The sequence below is a fragment of the Marmota marmota genome, unplaced genomic scaffold (genome assembly GCF_001458135.2).
Source record: "Marmota marmota marmota unplaced genomic scaffold, marMar, whole genome shotgun sequence".
NCBI classification, from domain to species: Eukaryota; Metazoa; Chordata; class Mammalia; order Rodentia; family Sciuridae; genus Marmota; species Marmota marmota.
The window spans coordinates 9,418,342-9,433,838 of record NW_025999945.1 but is presented as its reverse complement, the minus strand read 5'-3'; the positions used below and the strand labels follow the sequence as shown (position 1 = coordinate 9,433,838).

Genomic DNA, 15,497 nt, shown 5'->3' with positions numbered 1-15,497 from the left:
CCAGCAAGAGGTGATGACTGTCTTTGTGTTTTTGTTTTTTTTTTCAAGTTGGTATGGTATAAAATTATCTGGTTATTTTGGTTTATCTAAGATATTCAAATCAGAAGGATACCTGAATTTTTTTAAATAATTATGATTTCTTATTTAGAGCTTGTCTCTGGAAGTTTTTATAAAACAAAGTAGAAGGATCTCATTTCTGCCAAGAATTATCCTTCCTTTCACTCTGCTTTTGGAAGATTTGCAATTCAAATTGAGGATAAACCCTATTTTAACTTAGAAAAACACATTTCCTCTAGCAATGACATATTTAACACCTCCCCCGCCAAAGTGTTATATCTCTGTACTTTAGATATGCAACAATTTAATAAGAAAACTCATTGATCTCTCCTCCCTTTCTTATTCTTTCCTATCATCTCTGTAATAATAGAAATTTAGAACTGCACAATCCAAACACACACACACACACACACACACACACACACACACACACAACCTCTCCTTTGTCTTTTTAGATTACCTTCAAATCAATCAAACCCCAGCAATGACAGAGGCTGCATTTAATTCAAATTATTTTAGATGACATTAGCTTATGTCTAAAGCCTCAGAGTCAAAATGAAACAAAAAATTGAAATAAAACCCTTAACTTAGTTGAATTATCTTGATAACAGTCCGAATTTCTGGATCCCAAGAGAACTGCTTTCAGATGGATACAGAAGAAACAGTACATTGGTGTTGATGAGTAGAGAGGACAGTGGCTCTGGGGTGTCATGCAGACTGTGTGGGCTCTGGAGGCAAACTGCCTGGGCCTCAACCCTGAGCTGAGTAGCTGGTAACTTAGAGGTTTAGTTTTCTTATTTGGGGTTGTTGTGAGGATGAAATGAATTAATTCATGGAAAGCCGTAAGAACAGAACCTGGCACATACTAAGTGCTCAGTGAAAATAGGAGTCATTATTATTCCAGATAAAATCAGTATCCATTCCAAATGCTACAAATCTGGAGACAGAGTAGAACCTTCTACTCAGACAGCCTGGTTGCCAATTTTGGCTTCAACACTTACTAGCTGTTATGACTCTAGCCATGTTACCCAACCATTTTGTGTTTCCATGGCTCCATTTGTAAAATCAGCATTCAAATTTGTATCTGGTGCATGCCTGTAGTCCCAACCACTTGGGAAGCTGAGGTGGGGGATCACTTGAGTCCATGAGTTCAAGACTAGCCTGGTCAACATAGCAAGACCCCCACCTAAAAAAAAAAAATGACTTGTATCTGCATCATGAATATTATCATGTATATCAAATCAGACAATGTGAAATAACACAGTAAATGTTCAGCAAATTTTGGCTATTTTTCCTAGTGTGCTAAAAAAATAAAATAAAATAAAAATTTAATAAACTTAGAACTGCTTTTCCAAACACATGGAAGTTTCAAAAAGGTAGGGCTATAAGATTTTCCACTTCAGTTACTGATTGGGGGTCAAATAGCATTACCATATACCTCCTAGTTGGGAGGCGACTGTCCCCACATAGTTTTGGCGATCATCTTTCCCCTCTTAGGATAGAGTCAGACATTCCCTCTCCCAAAACTGGCAGTCCATGGGCATATGACCTTGACTCAGCCAATCAGATGTTCATAACTGGCAACTGGGACATTTCCTCTGAAAGTGGAAAGAAGGAACATGGAGAGAGAGGGCAGAGACAGGAAGAATGGACTGAAAGGGGAGACTGGCAGTCTCCAAAATGGCACCTCCATTATTTTGTCTCTCCTAAAATTCTTAATTACAAAATCAATGAGCTGAGGGTGAAGCTCAGTGGAAGAGCACTTGTCTATCATGAGTAAGGCCCTGGGTTCCATCCCCAGCACCAAAACCAAAAACAAATTCCTAAACTGTGCACCAGTGGCACACGCCTATAATCCCAGCAGCTCATAAGCAGAAGCAGGAGGATTCCAAGTTCAAAGCCAGCCTCAACAACTTAGTGGGACCCTAAGGAACCCAGTGAGACCCTGTCTCTAAATAAAATATATAAAAGGGCTGAAGATGTGGCTCAGTGGTTAAGGCTCCTAGTACCTTAACCACAAAAAATGCCTTGCAGGGGGCTGGGTTTGTGGCTTAGAGGTAGAGCGCTCACCTAGCACATGCGAGGCCCTGAGTTCGATCCTCAGCACCACATAAAAATAAACAAAAACAAAGATATTGTGTCCAACTACAATTTTTAAAAATACATAAAAAAATGCCTTGCAACCAGAAACAGCATCCATAAATCAATAAATGTATTTGGGAAGTGTAAATAATCTCCTTGGGAAGTATCCTTATCAATTCTGCCCCCCCACCCAGTTAACTAAGTCCTTCTGCAACTTCTCCCTATGAAACAGTCTGTCATAGCCATTCCTCAAGGTCAACAGAATCCATTGTACTTACTCCATTATGGCTCCATAACTTTCCATAAAATAATTGCACCACTATTTTTTCAAACACTCCTCTTTGAACAGGTACCTGTTTAGATGACCAGCACAATTTTAAATGCACATTCTCAGCAATGCAACAACCTCACTTTCAGGAATCAAACCTACAGAAAGCAAGCACTCGTTTATACACAAGGTTATACATACAAGGATATTTACTGCACACTGCTTAGAGTGTCAGATACTGGAAATAACCTAAATGCCCAGCAGTCTCCCCTTATCTATGTTGTTTATGACATTTTTGTTTGAGAAGGGGGAAAATTTCAACTGTAAAAAGTGTTATATGAAAACCACTACTCAAACCCAGGTGAGAACTGGGACTTTTAGGTTCCTTCCAACAATGAAATTTTAGATGTCTTTACTTTGGGGGATGGAGGGAGGCAGGAAGAAAGAAAAAAAAAAAAAGATGTATATGTCAAGGTCAAATTACCACAGCACAAGTGGTTCATTTTTAAATCTATTTTACCCACAAAGTCAGCAAATTTGAAGCCTCAGAGATTCCCAAATCCAGGTTTTGCTTCCATCCAGAGAGCCTCAAACCTTAACATGCATCAGAGTCACCTGGCACTCTTGTTTAACTGCAGATTGACTCATTAGATCTGGGGTGGGGCCTGAGATGTTGCATATCTGACAGGCAACCAGGTAACCCAGATGTTGCTGGTCTATGGAGTACATTTGTGGAAGTAACTGGATTGACTCACATCTGCTTGCTGTCTGGATTAAATCCTAGAACTATCCAAGTTTTGGAACTGAAAGTCCTGAGTCTCAGGAAAGACTTGCATCCCAGACAAACCAGGATAGTTTGTCACTCTGGCAATTGGATTATCTAACGTCAAATGACTCAGAGTTCTGAAAAGTAATATAAATGAATGAAGTTGGCTGGTTGGAAACTTTGGCAAACAGAAAAGTTTAAACATCCATGTACTCAAGCTCTTCCCAAGGGTTTCCAATTTGCAACCTTGGCCTACATGATCCCTTAGACTCTAACCAGCTGAGAAATGCTACACTATGTTTTTCCTTGATGTCAGCTGTAAATGTCTGTGGGCAATGGGTCACAGTGAAAATATCAGAATGAAGGATTGCCCAGAAACAGACAACATAGGGGGATAATCTACTCAAACACACTGTGGAAAGCCAACCTCTAAATGCTCCCCCCACCGAGTGATACAGCTAACCTCTGTAATCAATAATATATTGTGGATATGATGAAGTGTGACTTCCAAGGCTAGACATAAAAGACACTGGGGCCTCTGTCTCGCTCCTTTCTTTGGATCACTTGATCTGGGTGAAGACAGCTGCCATGCCATGGGAATCCCCAAGCAACCCTGTGGAGGAAATCACATAACAAGGTACTGAGGACTCCTGCCAACAGCCATGTGAATATGCCATCTTGGAAGCAGATCTCCCAGCCCCAATCAAGCCTTCAGACTGACTCTATTTTCAGCCAACATCATAACTACAACCACCCAGCTAACCCACTCTTGATTGAGCCCTCTAAAAACTCCCCTAAGATCAAAGATGCAAGTTCCAAACTGGCAGCCAGCAAAGCTACAAACAAGTTTTCTTTTCCATGTACACTTTTTAAAAATATAAATTGGCCACCAATATCTAGAAAAGATATTCCTATGTAAATCTTGAGGCCCAGCATCTCCTAAAATAATTGCAAGAGCTTCAAACCAAGGTCTTCATTCCTACAGGTCAAAGATAGGTCAGGGCTAAGCCACTCTAAGGGGTACCTGTGATGCCCATGTCAGCACACCCATCACCTGGTTCAAGTTACATTACATTACATTACCCTCACATTACCTACCAGTCCCCTTAAGTCTGTGATCCTTGACCTACAGATCAAAAAAAACTTTTTTATCAGTGGTACTCTGGCCTCTGGACTAGCAGCATCAGCGTCACCCAGAAACTTGCTAGAAATGAAATTTCTAGGATCAACCCAGAAAGTCTTGGATGTTTATGTATTTCAACAAGCCCTCCAGATGATTCTGATGCACCTTCAAGTCTGAGAACACCTTTTTCTCACAAGTAAGGAGTCTTGCCTAAGAAACTATTTTCTACTACTCAGTATCAGGGCTGCAAAATGTCCGAGAGTCCAGCTCTACAAATGTGGAGACTTAGCCACTAGGCTCACCAGAAATGCCAACAATTTTGTACTTTCTCCCAGGCTTTGGGTCAAATTCTTTCTGGCCACAAAACTCCAAGTTCATAGAGAACCTTCAAGAGCTTCTCTCAGAGATATAGTGAAGAGCAAGAATCTGGAAACAATTTGGTCTCAAATGATCCGCTCACCTGCCTGTTTTTTTTTTTTTTTCTTCCCACTACACTCAAATAAATAAGCAATATAGCTATTTTTAAAAATTGATGACCAGGTCCTACAACATACTGGGCCCTTCTCCATGGTAACCTAAGTTTTCTTTGTACTTCAGATTTCTCTGCGGTGACCTAGAGGGCTTGGATGATCTGTCTACTGTTTTCCTTCCAGCTCTAAAGTAATCTGTGACTAATGATGATATTAAATGAACTTTCCATTTCAGAATACTGAATGCCCTCATCTATCATTTAATAAGTCACTGCTCTGTTGGATGGTATGGCTGTATTTACGGAATCAATGAATTGATATGGCTGTTCTTAATGAGTTTGTTTTGTCAAATTACAAGCAAAACACCTTGTCTTCTTTTCACAATTAAGTGAACATAAAAATGACTGCAAATAAAAATCTTGAAGCATCTACTATCAGAAATGCATACATAGGGCATACTCCTATAATCCCAGTGGCTCCAGAGGCTGAGACAGGAGGATCACAAGATCAAAGCCAGCCTCAGCAACAGCAAGATGCTAAGCAACTCGGCAAGACCCTGTCTCTAAATAAAATATTAAAAAGGGCTGGGGATGTGGCTAAGTGGTTGAGTACCCCTGAGTTCAATCCCTGGTACACCCCCTCTCTCCACACCAAAAAATTTTTGTACATACGTTTCTAACCCCTGGTCAACTAGGAGGGTTTGGCAGCAGTGAGAAGGCTTGCAGTGTGGGGCAGCTTTTGTACTAAAGAGTGTGGTTACAAATATTGCAACACGATAACTCTCACCCAGAAAACCCACCCCGCTGGCCAGAGCTAGGTCTCCACCCCATCCCAGGGTTCTAACTCAAGTTGACTTTACTTCAAAAGGAGGAAAGCTTGTTTGGCCAAAAACGCATGGAGCGTCGGTTTCAGGAATGTGACATGCTGTTAAACCACAGCCGTGTAAGCTCACGGCTGCTGAGATTTTCCTAAGTTTCACTTTTCAAAGAAAAACATGGCACCATGTAAGTTGGAGAAACAGAGTAAACGGTGTCAATTGGCCCCAAGAAGCTTTCTCTCCCCCCCAAAACACCTACTATGTGTGAGTATATTCTGGGGAAGGCAGGGAGGAGTGGGAGTGGACTAGATTTCTGAGATTAGAATGGTGAGACACACTTCCCGGCCTTGAGTAGCTTTACAGGAGGTGAGAAAAAGGATAACTGAAATGGATAGACTCCAGCTCAGTGCACAGCACAGTAGAAGGAATGGGGAAAGCAGAGTACTGTTCCTGAGGCTAGGTCCTATGAATGGTCAGCATGGGACAGCGGGGAGAGGCCTTGGATATATTAGAGCATGCACAGGAACCGCAGCTGGAAGCAACAGGTCACATGGCACTTAGTGTCTCTGAGGTCACAGGTCAGTCCTCCCTGCAGTTCTGCCTCTAGATCTGGCCATGAGGTTGGGGAGAATGATCACTAAGGACTGCTGAATGTTCTGTAAGAGGATGTGGGGATGTCCTATATCCCTAGATGGAAGTTGATCCACATTTTAAAGTAAAGTAGGTATCTGAGGAATTGGATTAATAATACAGAATCAATTTTCAGAGCTTCACCACTGTTAAATTGTTGAAGAAGCTTGGGAGGGTCATTTACTCCAGCTTCACCCTCCCTGTTATGATCCCTATGGTGGCTTAGTTACCCAGCTTCTGCTTGGATGCATGCTTGTTCCTTCGCAGGTGGCCTGTTTGATCACTAAAGGGTTCTAGTGAACTTTTTAGATGGCCCAGCGTCTCCCTTCTATTTCACCCTCCTCTGCACATACTCTCTTTATCAGAACTGGTCTAAATCTGTATATACTACAGCAGAGCTCCAACTGCTTAAAGGAGCCACCACAGCTTCTCCAACCACCCCTTGCTCCTCCCACAGTGCTTTCATAGGATGGCTCAGGGACTTGGGTAAGGGCATCTGAACACCAACTAGGGTTGCCCATATTCTTGAAAAACTGTGGTCCCTGCTCCCTCACAACTGAGAGCGATTGTCCAGGTGGAGTAAGAGTGACACAAGTCAGATTGTGGGTAGTGTGTGGGCAATGCTGGGGCCGTGGGCTGGCTAACCTCAGAGATCACAGACTGTCTTCCAAAACTGAAAGACAGTCCTGCTCAACCCAGTTGGGGTGACCACCTTCAGAAGGGCCAGGACTGTTGTGGAGTAGTTGCTAAGCTGTGGGTATCCTGAGGCCTCTATCTATCTGTGCTCAAAGTGTTCTTGGGCCAGAGTGTTTGGACACTGGATTTCATGGACACTGGATTTCATGGACACTGGTGGGAAAACCACCAGTCCCTGAGTTTGGCATACAAGGGAGAAGCCCGCCCCCTTGTGGACCTCTTGGGGGTGGCAAGGTTCGAAAAGCAAGGAACTGGTCCCAGGAGATAAGGGATCTGGAGGGAGCAGCTACTTCCTCTCACTGCTCCCATTTTACCAGTTGCCTCTGATGGCCTGCAAAAGAACTGATCAGCACTGTGGGAGGAGAGGGGAAAGGTAGCAGGAGAAGTGTAGAAAGTTATGAGATGGAGACTCTTGGTCTAGTCGTCTGGCTACAGAAAGTTGGAACAATATCAGGCAGGTATAATTAGCTGTTTAAAAAAAGAGAGAAGGGGAAAAAGGGGTATCAGGAGGTCTTTTCTGATTCCACCACCCCCAGGCAAATCAGTCCCTCTCTGGGCCCCCAAGGGTTGTGCTAAGCAAGGGCCACAGTTTTTCTGAATGTCAAAATTCTAGGCTTCTACATCCTTGCCGTGACAGTGCTCATTGGTGCCACTCCTCTGACTGAAGACAAGAGGTCATGGGAGGCAATAAGGGCAAAGGACATTGGCGGAAGGAGACAGAGGGTTCCAACTTGACCAGCTTAGCGGATATACACCCAGCCCCAGAAAACACAGCACCCCTTCATCTCTGCAAGATTCCAACAATGAGCCCCACAGCATCATTTCCCATACCATCTCCCCTCCTCCCACAGTTCTGGCCAAGTCTGCATCATTTCTCCACTGCATGGACAGTGACCTAGGGGCACCTGGGCCATAAGACACATTTGCCGCAGATAAACAAACCAGGCTCATTTTATGTCCAATACAGCAGCCTACAAATGTTCAGTCTACCCCACACTCACCCCAAAACTAAAGTGCCTTCACTGAGCACTCAGCATCATCGAAAATTGGGTTTTTAACAAGTTTTTTTCAGGTAATTCTATACTACTCTATAACTGATAAGCATAATTGAGCTAAAGGTAGCTCTGGGAAAGACAAAAGTTTTCCTTAAAGCTTGCCAGATTAAAAATAGGTGGAATTTAAACATTGAATTATATGCTAAAATGTCTCAAATTTCTTATTACACTATGCTTATAGAGAAACAGGGACGCAAAGCCACCAAAAACATCGTTGTTAGAGGCTAACTGTCCTCCAGCAAAATTAAGAGTTAAAATCTTTTTTAAAGTAATCTTACATAAATTATCTGAAATAATGACGCCCCTCAGGCTAGTGTGCTCCTGGCTGGAAAGATCTAGGACAAATGTTATGCAGAGAAGGAGGCATTTTTGTACATTACAGAACACTAAATCTTGGCTGAAACTATGTAAGTCTATCACATTTTTTAAATGGCTTTATAAGGTTATTATAAAGCATTATAAGTTATTGTATAAACATTCTAAAAATCAGAAGACTCCAACAATGAGTGCAATCCAAGCTCTACCTAAATATTAAAGTCAGGTAGAACATGAAATTCTAATTGTATGAACAGAACTTTGTTCAAATACCTGTGTAGACTACCTGGTTTCCTCAGCATTGCCAAATTCTAAAATTGTAATGAAAATTTTAAAGTCCAACCTACAAGCCATCAGAGGTTCAGTGAGCAGATTGTGCCATTTCAAAACGGAAAATGTGCTTGCATAAGCAAGTCACCAGGCCTAACCTTTCTGGATTGAGAGTCTGGCCTTCAGTTCAGAACATGGCCATGCCAGGGTCAGAAATGTGACAAAACTGCGCTTTCACGGAGGTTAGCCAAGGTTCACAGGGTCATGACTGGGCCATTTTATCAGTCATGTCAGGCTCACACCCTATTGCCTGGGATAGATAAAAACTTTATCTGTCAGTTTGTTAAATCTGCTCCTCCTGCCTCATTTTGAATAAAGAAAACCTGGGCTCAGCTTATCTAAACCAGAGACTTGCCTTTCCCCGAACTGTTTTCAAATGCAACTTCTAAGTAAAGGTGACATGCCAATGAATTTTGGTCTCATTTTAGCCAAGGACTGTCCATAAGTGGAGTCACTAGCTTTGTCTTATCTACAACCTTAACTTCAGAGAAAAGTTCTGGCTCTATTCAAGCATATGGATTTATTATGTTTATTAAATGCTAGATATGATGAAGGTGTTATTGTAGAATGATAATTATCAGCGTGTGACCTTTTCAGAATCATCTTTCCCTAAAATGAAGTTAAAAAAAAAAAACTAAAATTGCCCTGGGTTCAATCCCAAGCACCACAAAATACAAAAACAAAACAAAAAAGTAAAATTAACTTTGGGCTGGGGATGTAGCTCAGCAATATAGCACTTGCCTAGTGTGCACGAAACCCTGGGTTCAATCCCCAGACAGCACCACAAAGAAAAAAAATTTAATTAAATTAACCTTAATAGATTTTCCAAACAGGGAATCTAAATTACCTTTAAAGAATTTGCAAAGATACCTTTGAGCCAACACACACCTAATACTTATTTTCAAATAACTATTGAGAGAAAAACAATTAGCTAAGATTTCCTCCTTACAAAAAATAAATATGCACAGATGACAAATCAACCCAGGTAAACATTTAGAAATCTGGTCACAAACGTTAAGTCCAAACATTAAACCAGTGGATTTTTCCATTTCCTTCAATGCAAGAAAAATATTTTCAAATTTTATTTCATTTGGAAGTTATACAAATTCATTATTTTAATATTTAAAGACCATGGTGCTATAGTAGAGACACATAAATATTATAATATCATTTAGAAATTAAATATAATAAGTCAACACAACAGTATATAAAAACTCATATGTACACTTCAAATAAGTCCAAGATTTGAGCATTCATGCCCATCAGACTTCTCCCTGGAAATGAGTGAATCTTGCAGGGAGATTATCCACAGGATACACAGTGGGACTGGTTTTCATTGTAGGAGGTCCATTTAGAAGCCGCCAGTCACAATGCCTGGCCAGCTCCACTGTAAATATTTTGAGAAGAATTTTTGCAAATTCTTTGCCTACACAGCTCCTAAGGCCTCCTCCAAATGGAATGAAGCTGAACCTAGATGCATCCTCTGGGTGAGGCGGCATAAAGCGATCAGGATTAAATTCCTCCTTGTTAGTGAAGATATCAGCCACATCATGAGTATCACAGATACTGTAGATAACATTCCAGCCCTTGGGAATCTGGTATCCCTGCAAAAGATTATGAAGTCCCAAGGGCTGACAAACTGGAATTTAACTTTCACCAACAAAAAACTACCAGGGATCTCCTTGGGGGTGTTATGAGTTAAAAGAAAGAGGGTTGGGAGAGAGAGGGATTGGTTCTAGCACAGGACAATGTTATCAAAAGCATAAAGAATTCAAGCCAATGTTCAAGGAAGCAAGGATAGGTTTAAAACAACAAAAGGGGCAGAGCAGGAGTGGGATGCGGGTAGAATTCTTAACTTACATTTAATTCAAAAGTCTTCAGAGCAACTCGAAATCCTCCTGGAACTGGAGGATTCAGTCGGAGGGTCTCCTTAATAACACACCCTATATACTTAAGTTGTTCCAGGATTTCCATATCCAACTTGTTGTCTTGATTGCTCTTGCAAAGTAAGCCCTGCACACCAATAAAATCAGCCCAGAAGACATAAATAGGACTTAGATGGTAGCTGAACCCAAAGGGCCTCAGGATGGCAGAGCATAGAGGGAAACAGCAGCCAGGAGCCACTTACCTCCACTCTCTGCCCAAATCCATCCTCTATTTACAATTCTAAGAAAATGCTGATCACAATGAAGAAGGGTCAAGCTTCCCCACCCCTGTCACCGCCCCATCAGCTACTTGCGCTTATCACACTATTCTATTCATGCCCTTGAACACCCAAATCTAAGAAAGTGGAAACTATCTGGAAATCTCCACATTTCTGCAAAATGTAGAGGAGAGGCAGGAATACAAGGTCTAATCCTGCCCAAGTAGGATCACAGCTCAAGATTCTCTCCCCCAACAGGCCCACTCTGCCCTTGGCCAGGCACTTTCAAAATATTCAGTGAAATACTCAGCAGACCTAATCAGGAGAGAAGTTGGTAAGGGAGCAACTGAAATTCCTAAGCTAATACAGAACTCCCAGAATCCTCTTACCTTACTCTTCAGCTCCTCTCTAACTTTCTGGAGAACATGAGGATACAGTCCCAGGTAAGTGATCAGAGATGTAGCTGCACTGGCCGTGGTTTCGTGTCCTCCAAAGAGTAGTTCAGTTGAAGATTGTTTTAGTGCCTAAGAATCGAGTAAGACCGATATTTTTACAAGTTTCCATGCAGGTTCACAGTGATTACTCAGAATCCAACTGAGGGTTCTGGAGGGAAGACTAGAAACGCAAAAAGTTTTGCTGATAGAAAGTCAAGAGACCAAACGTCTTTAAAGAGAATGCAGTTTCTTTAGATTAGCTACCTGTACCTGGACCTCCTGAGTTAAGGCCTTGATTTTATTAAAAACGTCCAAGTTTCTTTATTAACATTTGCAGATTCCGATTTTTCCCTTTGAAATTTGGAAAGACCAGGGGACGCTCTTAGAGTTCGGTGGCAGCCTCTTTAGCGGCTCTACTGACCTAGTATCAACCCTTCGGGTTGTTATTGCTGGAGTCTGGGCAGGGTGCCCACTCTGAGAAGCTTTGAGGGCCCCCAAGCACTGCGGGTTGAAAAGCTGGGGACCCAATTCCACATCCCCCGCTTTGAAGCCATCACTCACCTGCATGTCCAGCCGCTCTCCCCTTTCCCAGGAGTGCTCAATCAACAGCTGCAGCGCGTCTTTACAGCTCCTGTCTGCTTCCCCAGCCCGCAGCCGGCAGATCTTGGCTCTAATGTTCTCCTCGATGCGCGCGTGAATGAGGTTCCGCGCCTTCATGCCCTGAGCAGAGAGAGAGAGAGAGTGTGAGGCGGTGAGCAGACGCCCGGCTTCTGCGCCCCAAACTTCGCACCCCGCCTGCCGCCCTTACCCGGTACAACCCGCTGAAAGGCACGTCGATGGGTAGCGAGAAGAGATTGCGGGTCATCTCCTCAAAGGCTTCGACTAGCTGCTGCTCTGCCTCTCCGCTGCCAGCCCGCGGGGGCTCACAGCCCAGCAGGATGCGCATGGCGATTCGGAACATGAGGCGCTTCACCTCGGGGTAGACCAGAAGGCCGCGCTCGCCGCAGCTCAGCCATCGTTCCAGGCAACTGCCCACTTCTTCAATGATCACTGGCACGTAGCACTGGAGTGCCTCGCGGCTGAAAGCCTGCATAATCACCTGGGTCCCGGGAAGCCAAGATCGTTAAAATCCTCTATCCGCTCCATCTCACCTTCCTGAGTCCCAGGCCATACAACCTCAGCTCCTCCAGACTCTACGTACATTCCGGCTGGGAAAGCTAAACGAGAGCTCGGAGGAGTCCAAGTCCCACCTCTGCTAGCACTTGCCTTGCATTTATCTGCCTGAACCTCTCCAGAAAAGGAGTCCTGCTCCTTGCCCAGGAGTCCCCACCCCGCCCTCACCTTCTTGCGCTGCTTGTGCGAGGAATCATGCAGGTTGGAGAGACAGCCAGAGCCCAAGATGGTGCGCACAGACGCGGGCCAGTGGACCGACACCAGCCGATGCTCTCCGAGCAAGATGCGCCGCACGTTGTCCGCGCCCATCACCCGAACCGTGGGCCGCCCAAATAGATGTGTCTTGTAAATGAAGCCGTATTTCCTGCGCTTCATCTGCAGAAACTTCCTCCGCTGTGAGAAGACCGTAGAGAGACGTGGGCATGAGGGGGCGCCTGGGAGCTTCGCGCCTTCCGCTAGCTCCGTTCCTAGCTGCAGTCGTTTCCTTCACCCGTACGCCTAACCTGGCTTCAGCTGAGATCCAGAGCTGAGCCGAGCTCCGGGGAAGCGTCCCGCCCCAAGCTTCCTTACCTGCAGCACCATCTGCAACGTTTCCCCAAAGAATGGGAAGCCCATAGTCCCGGGGGGTAAGGGAAGAGAGCAGCTGCGGTCGCGGCTGCTCACGCAGTACAAGTCCCAGAGCTTGATCGCAGCCAAAAAGAGCAGCAGTGGTAGCACAAAGGTGCAGAGCGCACTGGCCAGCAGCGCGGGGAGCCCCATGGCACGCTACGGTCTCCCGCGCCACCTGCCGCCGCCACCAGCTCTCCAACCCCGCCGCGCGCCCGCTTTATAGGCGGTCCAGGTTACTGCTCACGTTACCTTGGTTAGACACAAATTAGTTCACTCAAAGTTCATCTTTAATTGCGGATTGGGCCCCTGGCTCCTCCCCCCCGCGAGGCGCAGCCCAAAATCTTTAACCGTTTGTTCTGCGCCAAAGCAGAGGCGGAGCGGTAGCTGCTACCCTCGGAGCGCGCCTCCTGGGGTGCTAGGCTAGGAGCGCCGCCTCCCCCATCCAAGGTGTGCGGAGCTCCCAGACAGCAGGGAGTGGGGGCGGACTCTGGGTTCCCAGGAGCGAGAATTCCTATCCTGGCTCTTTCAGGAGGCCCTTGAAATCCCTCCTGCCTGATCCAAGCGTCGCCCCAGCCCAAAGCCGCCTCCACGGGCTTTCCATGTACAAGTGTCGCGTGGGTTCCTGTCCACCTGCTCAAGAAGCAAAGGGAAGCGTGCTCAGCAATCTTTATTCAGTGAACTCCTCCCACAGGTGTGGTAACTTAGGTCCAGAACGCAGGTTTCCCGACTTTCGAGGATTCCAGAGAAGAGCCCAGGACCAGGACACAAGCGAGAACCACTGGGAGTCAAATATGACCTGCGGGTCGTGGATCCTAGCTCCCGGTCACAAGGGAGTACTCATAAAGTCTTGGAAAGTCCTCCGGAAGGGTACAAGTAAGCATCCAGGTCCCTCAGGAATCTGATGCAAACCTGCACAGCCTGATCCCTTATTTTGACTCTCCAGAGGCGGACCCCAGGGGCAATTCATCCACTGCTCCACAATCAACGCCAGGCTGTGTGATCCGGCCACGCCGCCGGTTCCCTAACACCCTGGGTCTTGCAGTTCTACCTGGGCAGCGGGGAAGAAGTCCTTGGTCATAGTAGGGTAAGGAGACCCAGACAGAGCAAAGGAAAGCCCAGGAGTCCTGGCTCCAACTCTACTTGCCTGACCTTGGACAAGTCATTAAACATTCCTGTGCCTGTTTGCTCCTCCTTAGGATGGAGGTGATCGTTCCCAATCTGTCTACAACTCAGGGCAGCTGTGAGTTCCCAAACCTAGCTTCTGGATGTAAAGACTCTTCCTAGTTTCAGGAACGCTAAGCTGCATTACCAGGGTGGCCAGGACTTGGGCGCTTAGAGCCTTCCTCCGCTCCCCCACTTCCCAACCTGTGTAAAGCTACTGTCCTCACTCTGGCGAGAGGGCATTTTGGCCCTAAACCCAGATGTCTCTCGGCAGCTAATGGGAAGGTTGAGGGAATGTATACCCGGGAGCGGGTCCTCTGGACTCTGCCCAACTCCAATAAGCCGCTTCTGCAGCCAGTAGCTGAGCTCCGGCACTACCGGGTGCGCAAGAGCATTCACTGTTTCCCACCTGGCCGAGCTACACCGCTTCCGACCAGTCAGAGCCACACGCTGCCTGGGTTTGCGCGCTGAACGTACCAGCGGCCCCGAAAATGAAACAGAATGACGTACGTTTGTTTAGAAGCACTGGCTCTAGCAGAAGCACTCTCGCACGCCTTGGAAAGCGTCCCTTGGAGACGGAAAATTTTAATCCTGAGAGCTTAAATACGTGGCACTAATGGGGATCCCGGTGGTCCCCAAACTCGGAGGGTCAGGAAATGTATGCGGAGGTCTTAGCGACCCGCACAGTCCAGCAAATCTCCAAGCCAGGGTCGCCACAGGGTGTGTTTGGAGGAGTTAGCGATTCAGAATCTCTGGGCAAGACGGTCTCTTACTGTCATTTCTTTTAGTCAACTTCCTGGGCACTAGCAGGAACCGGGGAGAATCGCGCTAGAGGTAATTCTCAGAAATCCCCAACCCTCCCCTTTGTAGAGCGCCTCCGGCTGGTGTGCAAAACTGACTATCGGGAGCGGGAGCGTGACCTGGGGCCCATTCCCAATCCTCGGGCCTGACCCGCCTGTGACCCCTGCAGGCCGGACCGTGACATCCGAGTGAACTCTGCGGGGCCACCTCGCCAAGTTCAGCTCGCGCCGGGTCACAGGATGAGCGAGGCCTGCGCGCTGGAAGTTGCCACAGACAAAAAAAAAAAAAGAAGAAGAAGAAGAAAGAAAAAGGAAAAACCTGCCTGCTCATCGAGACCCGAGCAGGGGTATCTGTTGCCAGGGAAAAAATTACATATGAGAGTGAAAGATCATTAAAGAACATCTTGAAGGGGGAGAGGGGGTCAATAAATTACCAGCCCCCAAAGAACTTTGATCTAGGAGCCTCGCCACGTTTTTTTGAGTGGTGGTGGGCGGGGAGGGGGGTTTGGCTGGCTGGAAATAGACTGTTTCCAAAATGTTTACAAAACATTTCATTGCTAAGAGGTGG

The 15,497-nt window shown here is 45.6% G+C and overlaps 1 protein-coding gene across 3 annotated transcripts; it reads right to left on the bottom strand.

Annotated features, from left to right (window-relative positions):
- Positions 1 to 2,360: 2,360 nt before the first annotated feature.
- Positions 2,361 to 13,741, bottom strand: LOC107154487 (cytochrome P450 26A1). Of its 3 annotated transcripts, XM_015500129.2 has the most exons (8): positions 12,930 to 13,211; positions 12,528 to 12,752; positions 11,995 to 12,285; positions 11,748 to 11,906; positions 11,142 to 11,276; positions 10,470 to 10,622; positions 3,637 to 3,786; positions 2,361 to 2,492 (listed from the first exon to the last, which is right to left on the bottom strand). In XM_015500129.2, exons 1-8 carry the CDS (start codon positions 13,116 to 13,118, stop codon positions 2,376 to 2,378), a joined length of 1,419 nt encoding a protein of 472 aa, XP_015355615.1. In that variant the 5' UTR covers positions 13,119 to 13,211; the 3' UTR covers positions 2,361 to 2,375. The 3 variants fall into 3 exon arrangements, with proteins under 3 accessions (XP_015355615.1, XP_048657718.1, XP_015355614.1); XM_048801761.1 differs by lacking the exons at positions 2,361 to 2,492; positions 3,637 to 3,786; positions 12,930 to 13,211 and adding exons at positions 9,677 to 10,213; positions 13,218 to 13,741; XM_015500128.2 differs by lacking the exons at positions 2,361 to 2,492; positions 3,637 to 3,786 and adding an exon at positions 9,677 to 10,213 and having other exon boundaries at positions 12,930 to 13,218.
- Between the last annotated feature and the right edge of the window lie 1,756 nt (positions 13,742 to 15,497).

What these genes read in the sequence shown, in the direction of transcription:
- LOC107154487 (XM_015500128.2), bottom strand. Translation starts at nt 13,118, where the DNA reads ATGGGGCTCCCCGCGCTGCTGGCCAGTGCGCTCTGCACCTTTGTGCTA. An exon ending in GAGAGGAGCTGAAGAGTAAG is followed by an intron (nt 10,623 to 11,141) that starts GTAAGAGGATTC and finishes ATTGGTGTGCAG; the next exon opens with GGCTTACTTTGCAAGAGCAA. An exon ending in TGAAGACTTTTGAATTAAAT is followed by an intron (nt 10,214 to 10,469) that starts GTAAGTTAAGAA and finishes AATCTTTTGCAG; the next exon opens with GGATACCAGATTCCCAAGGG.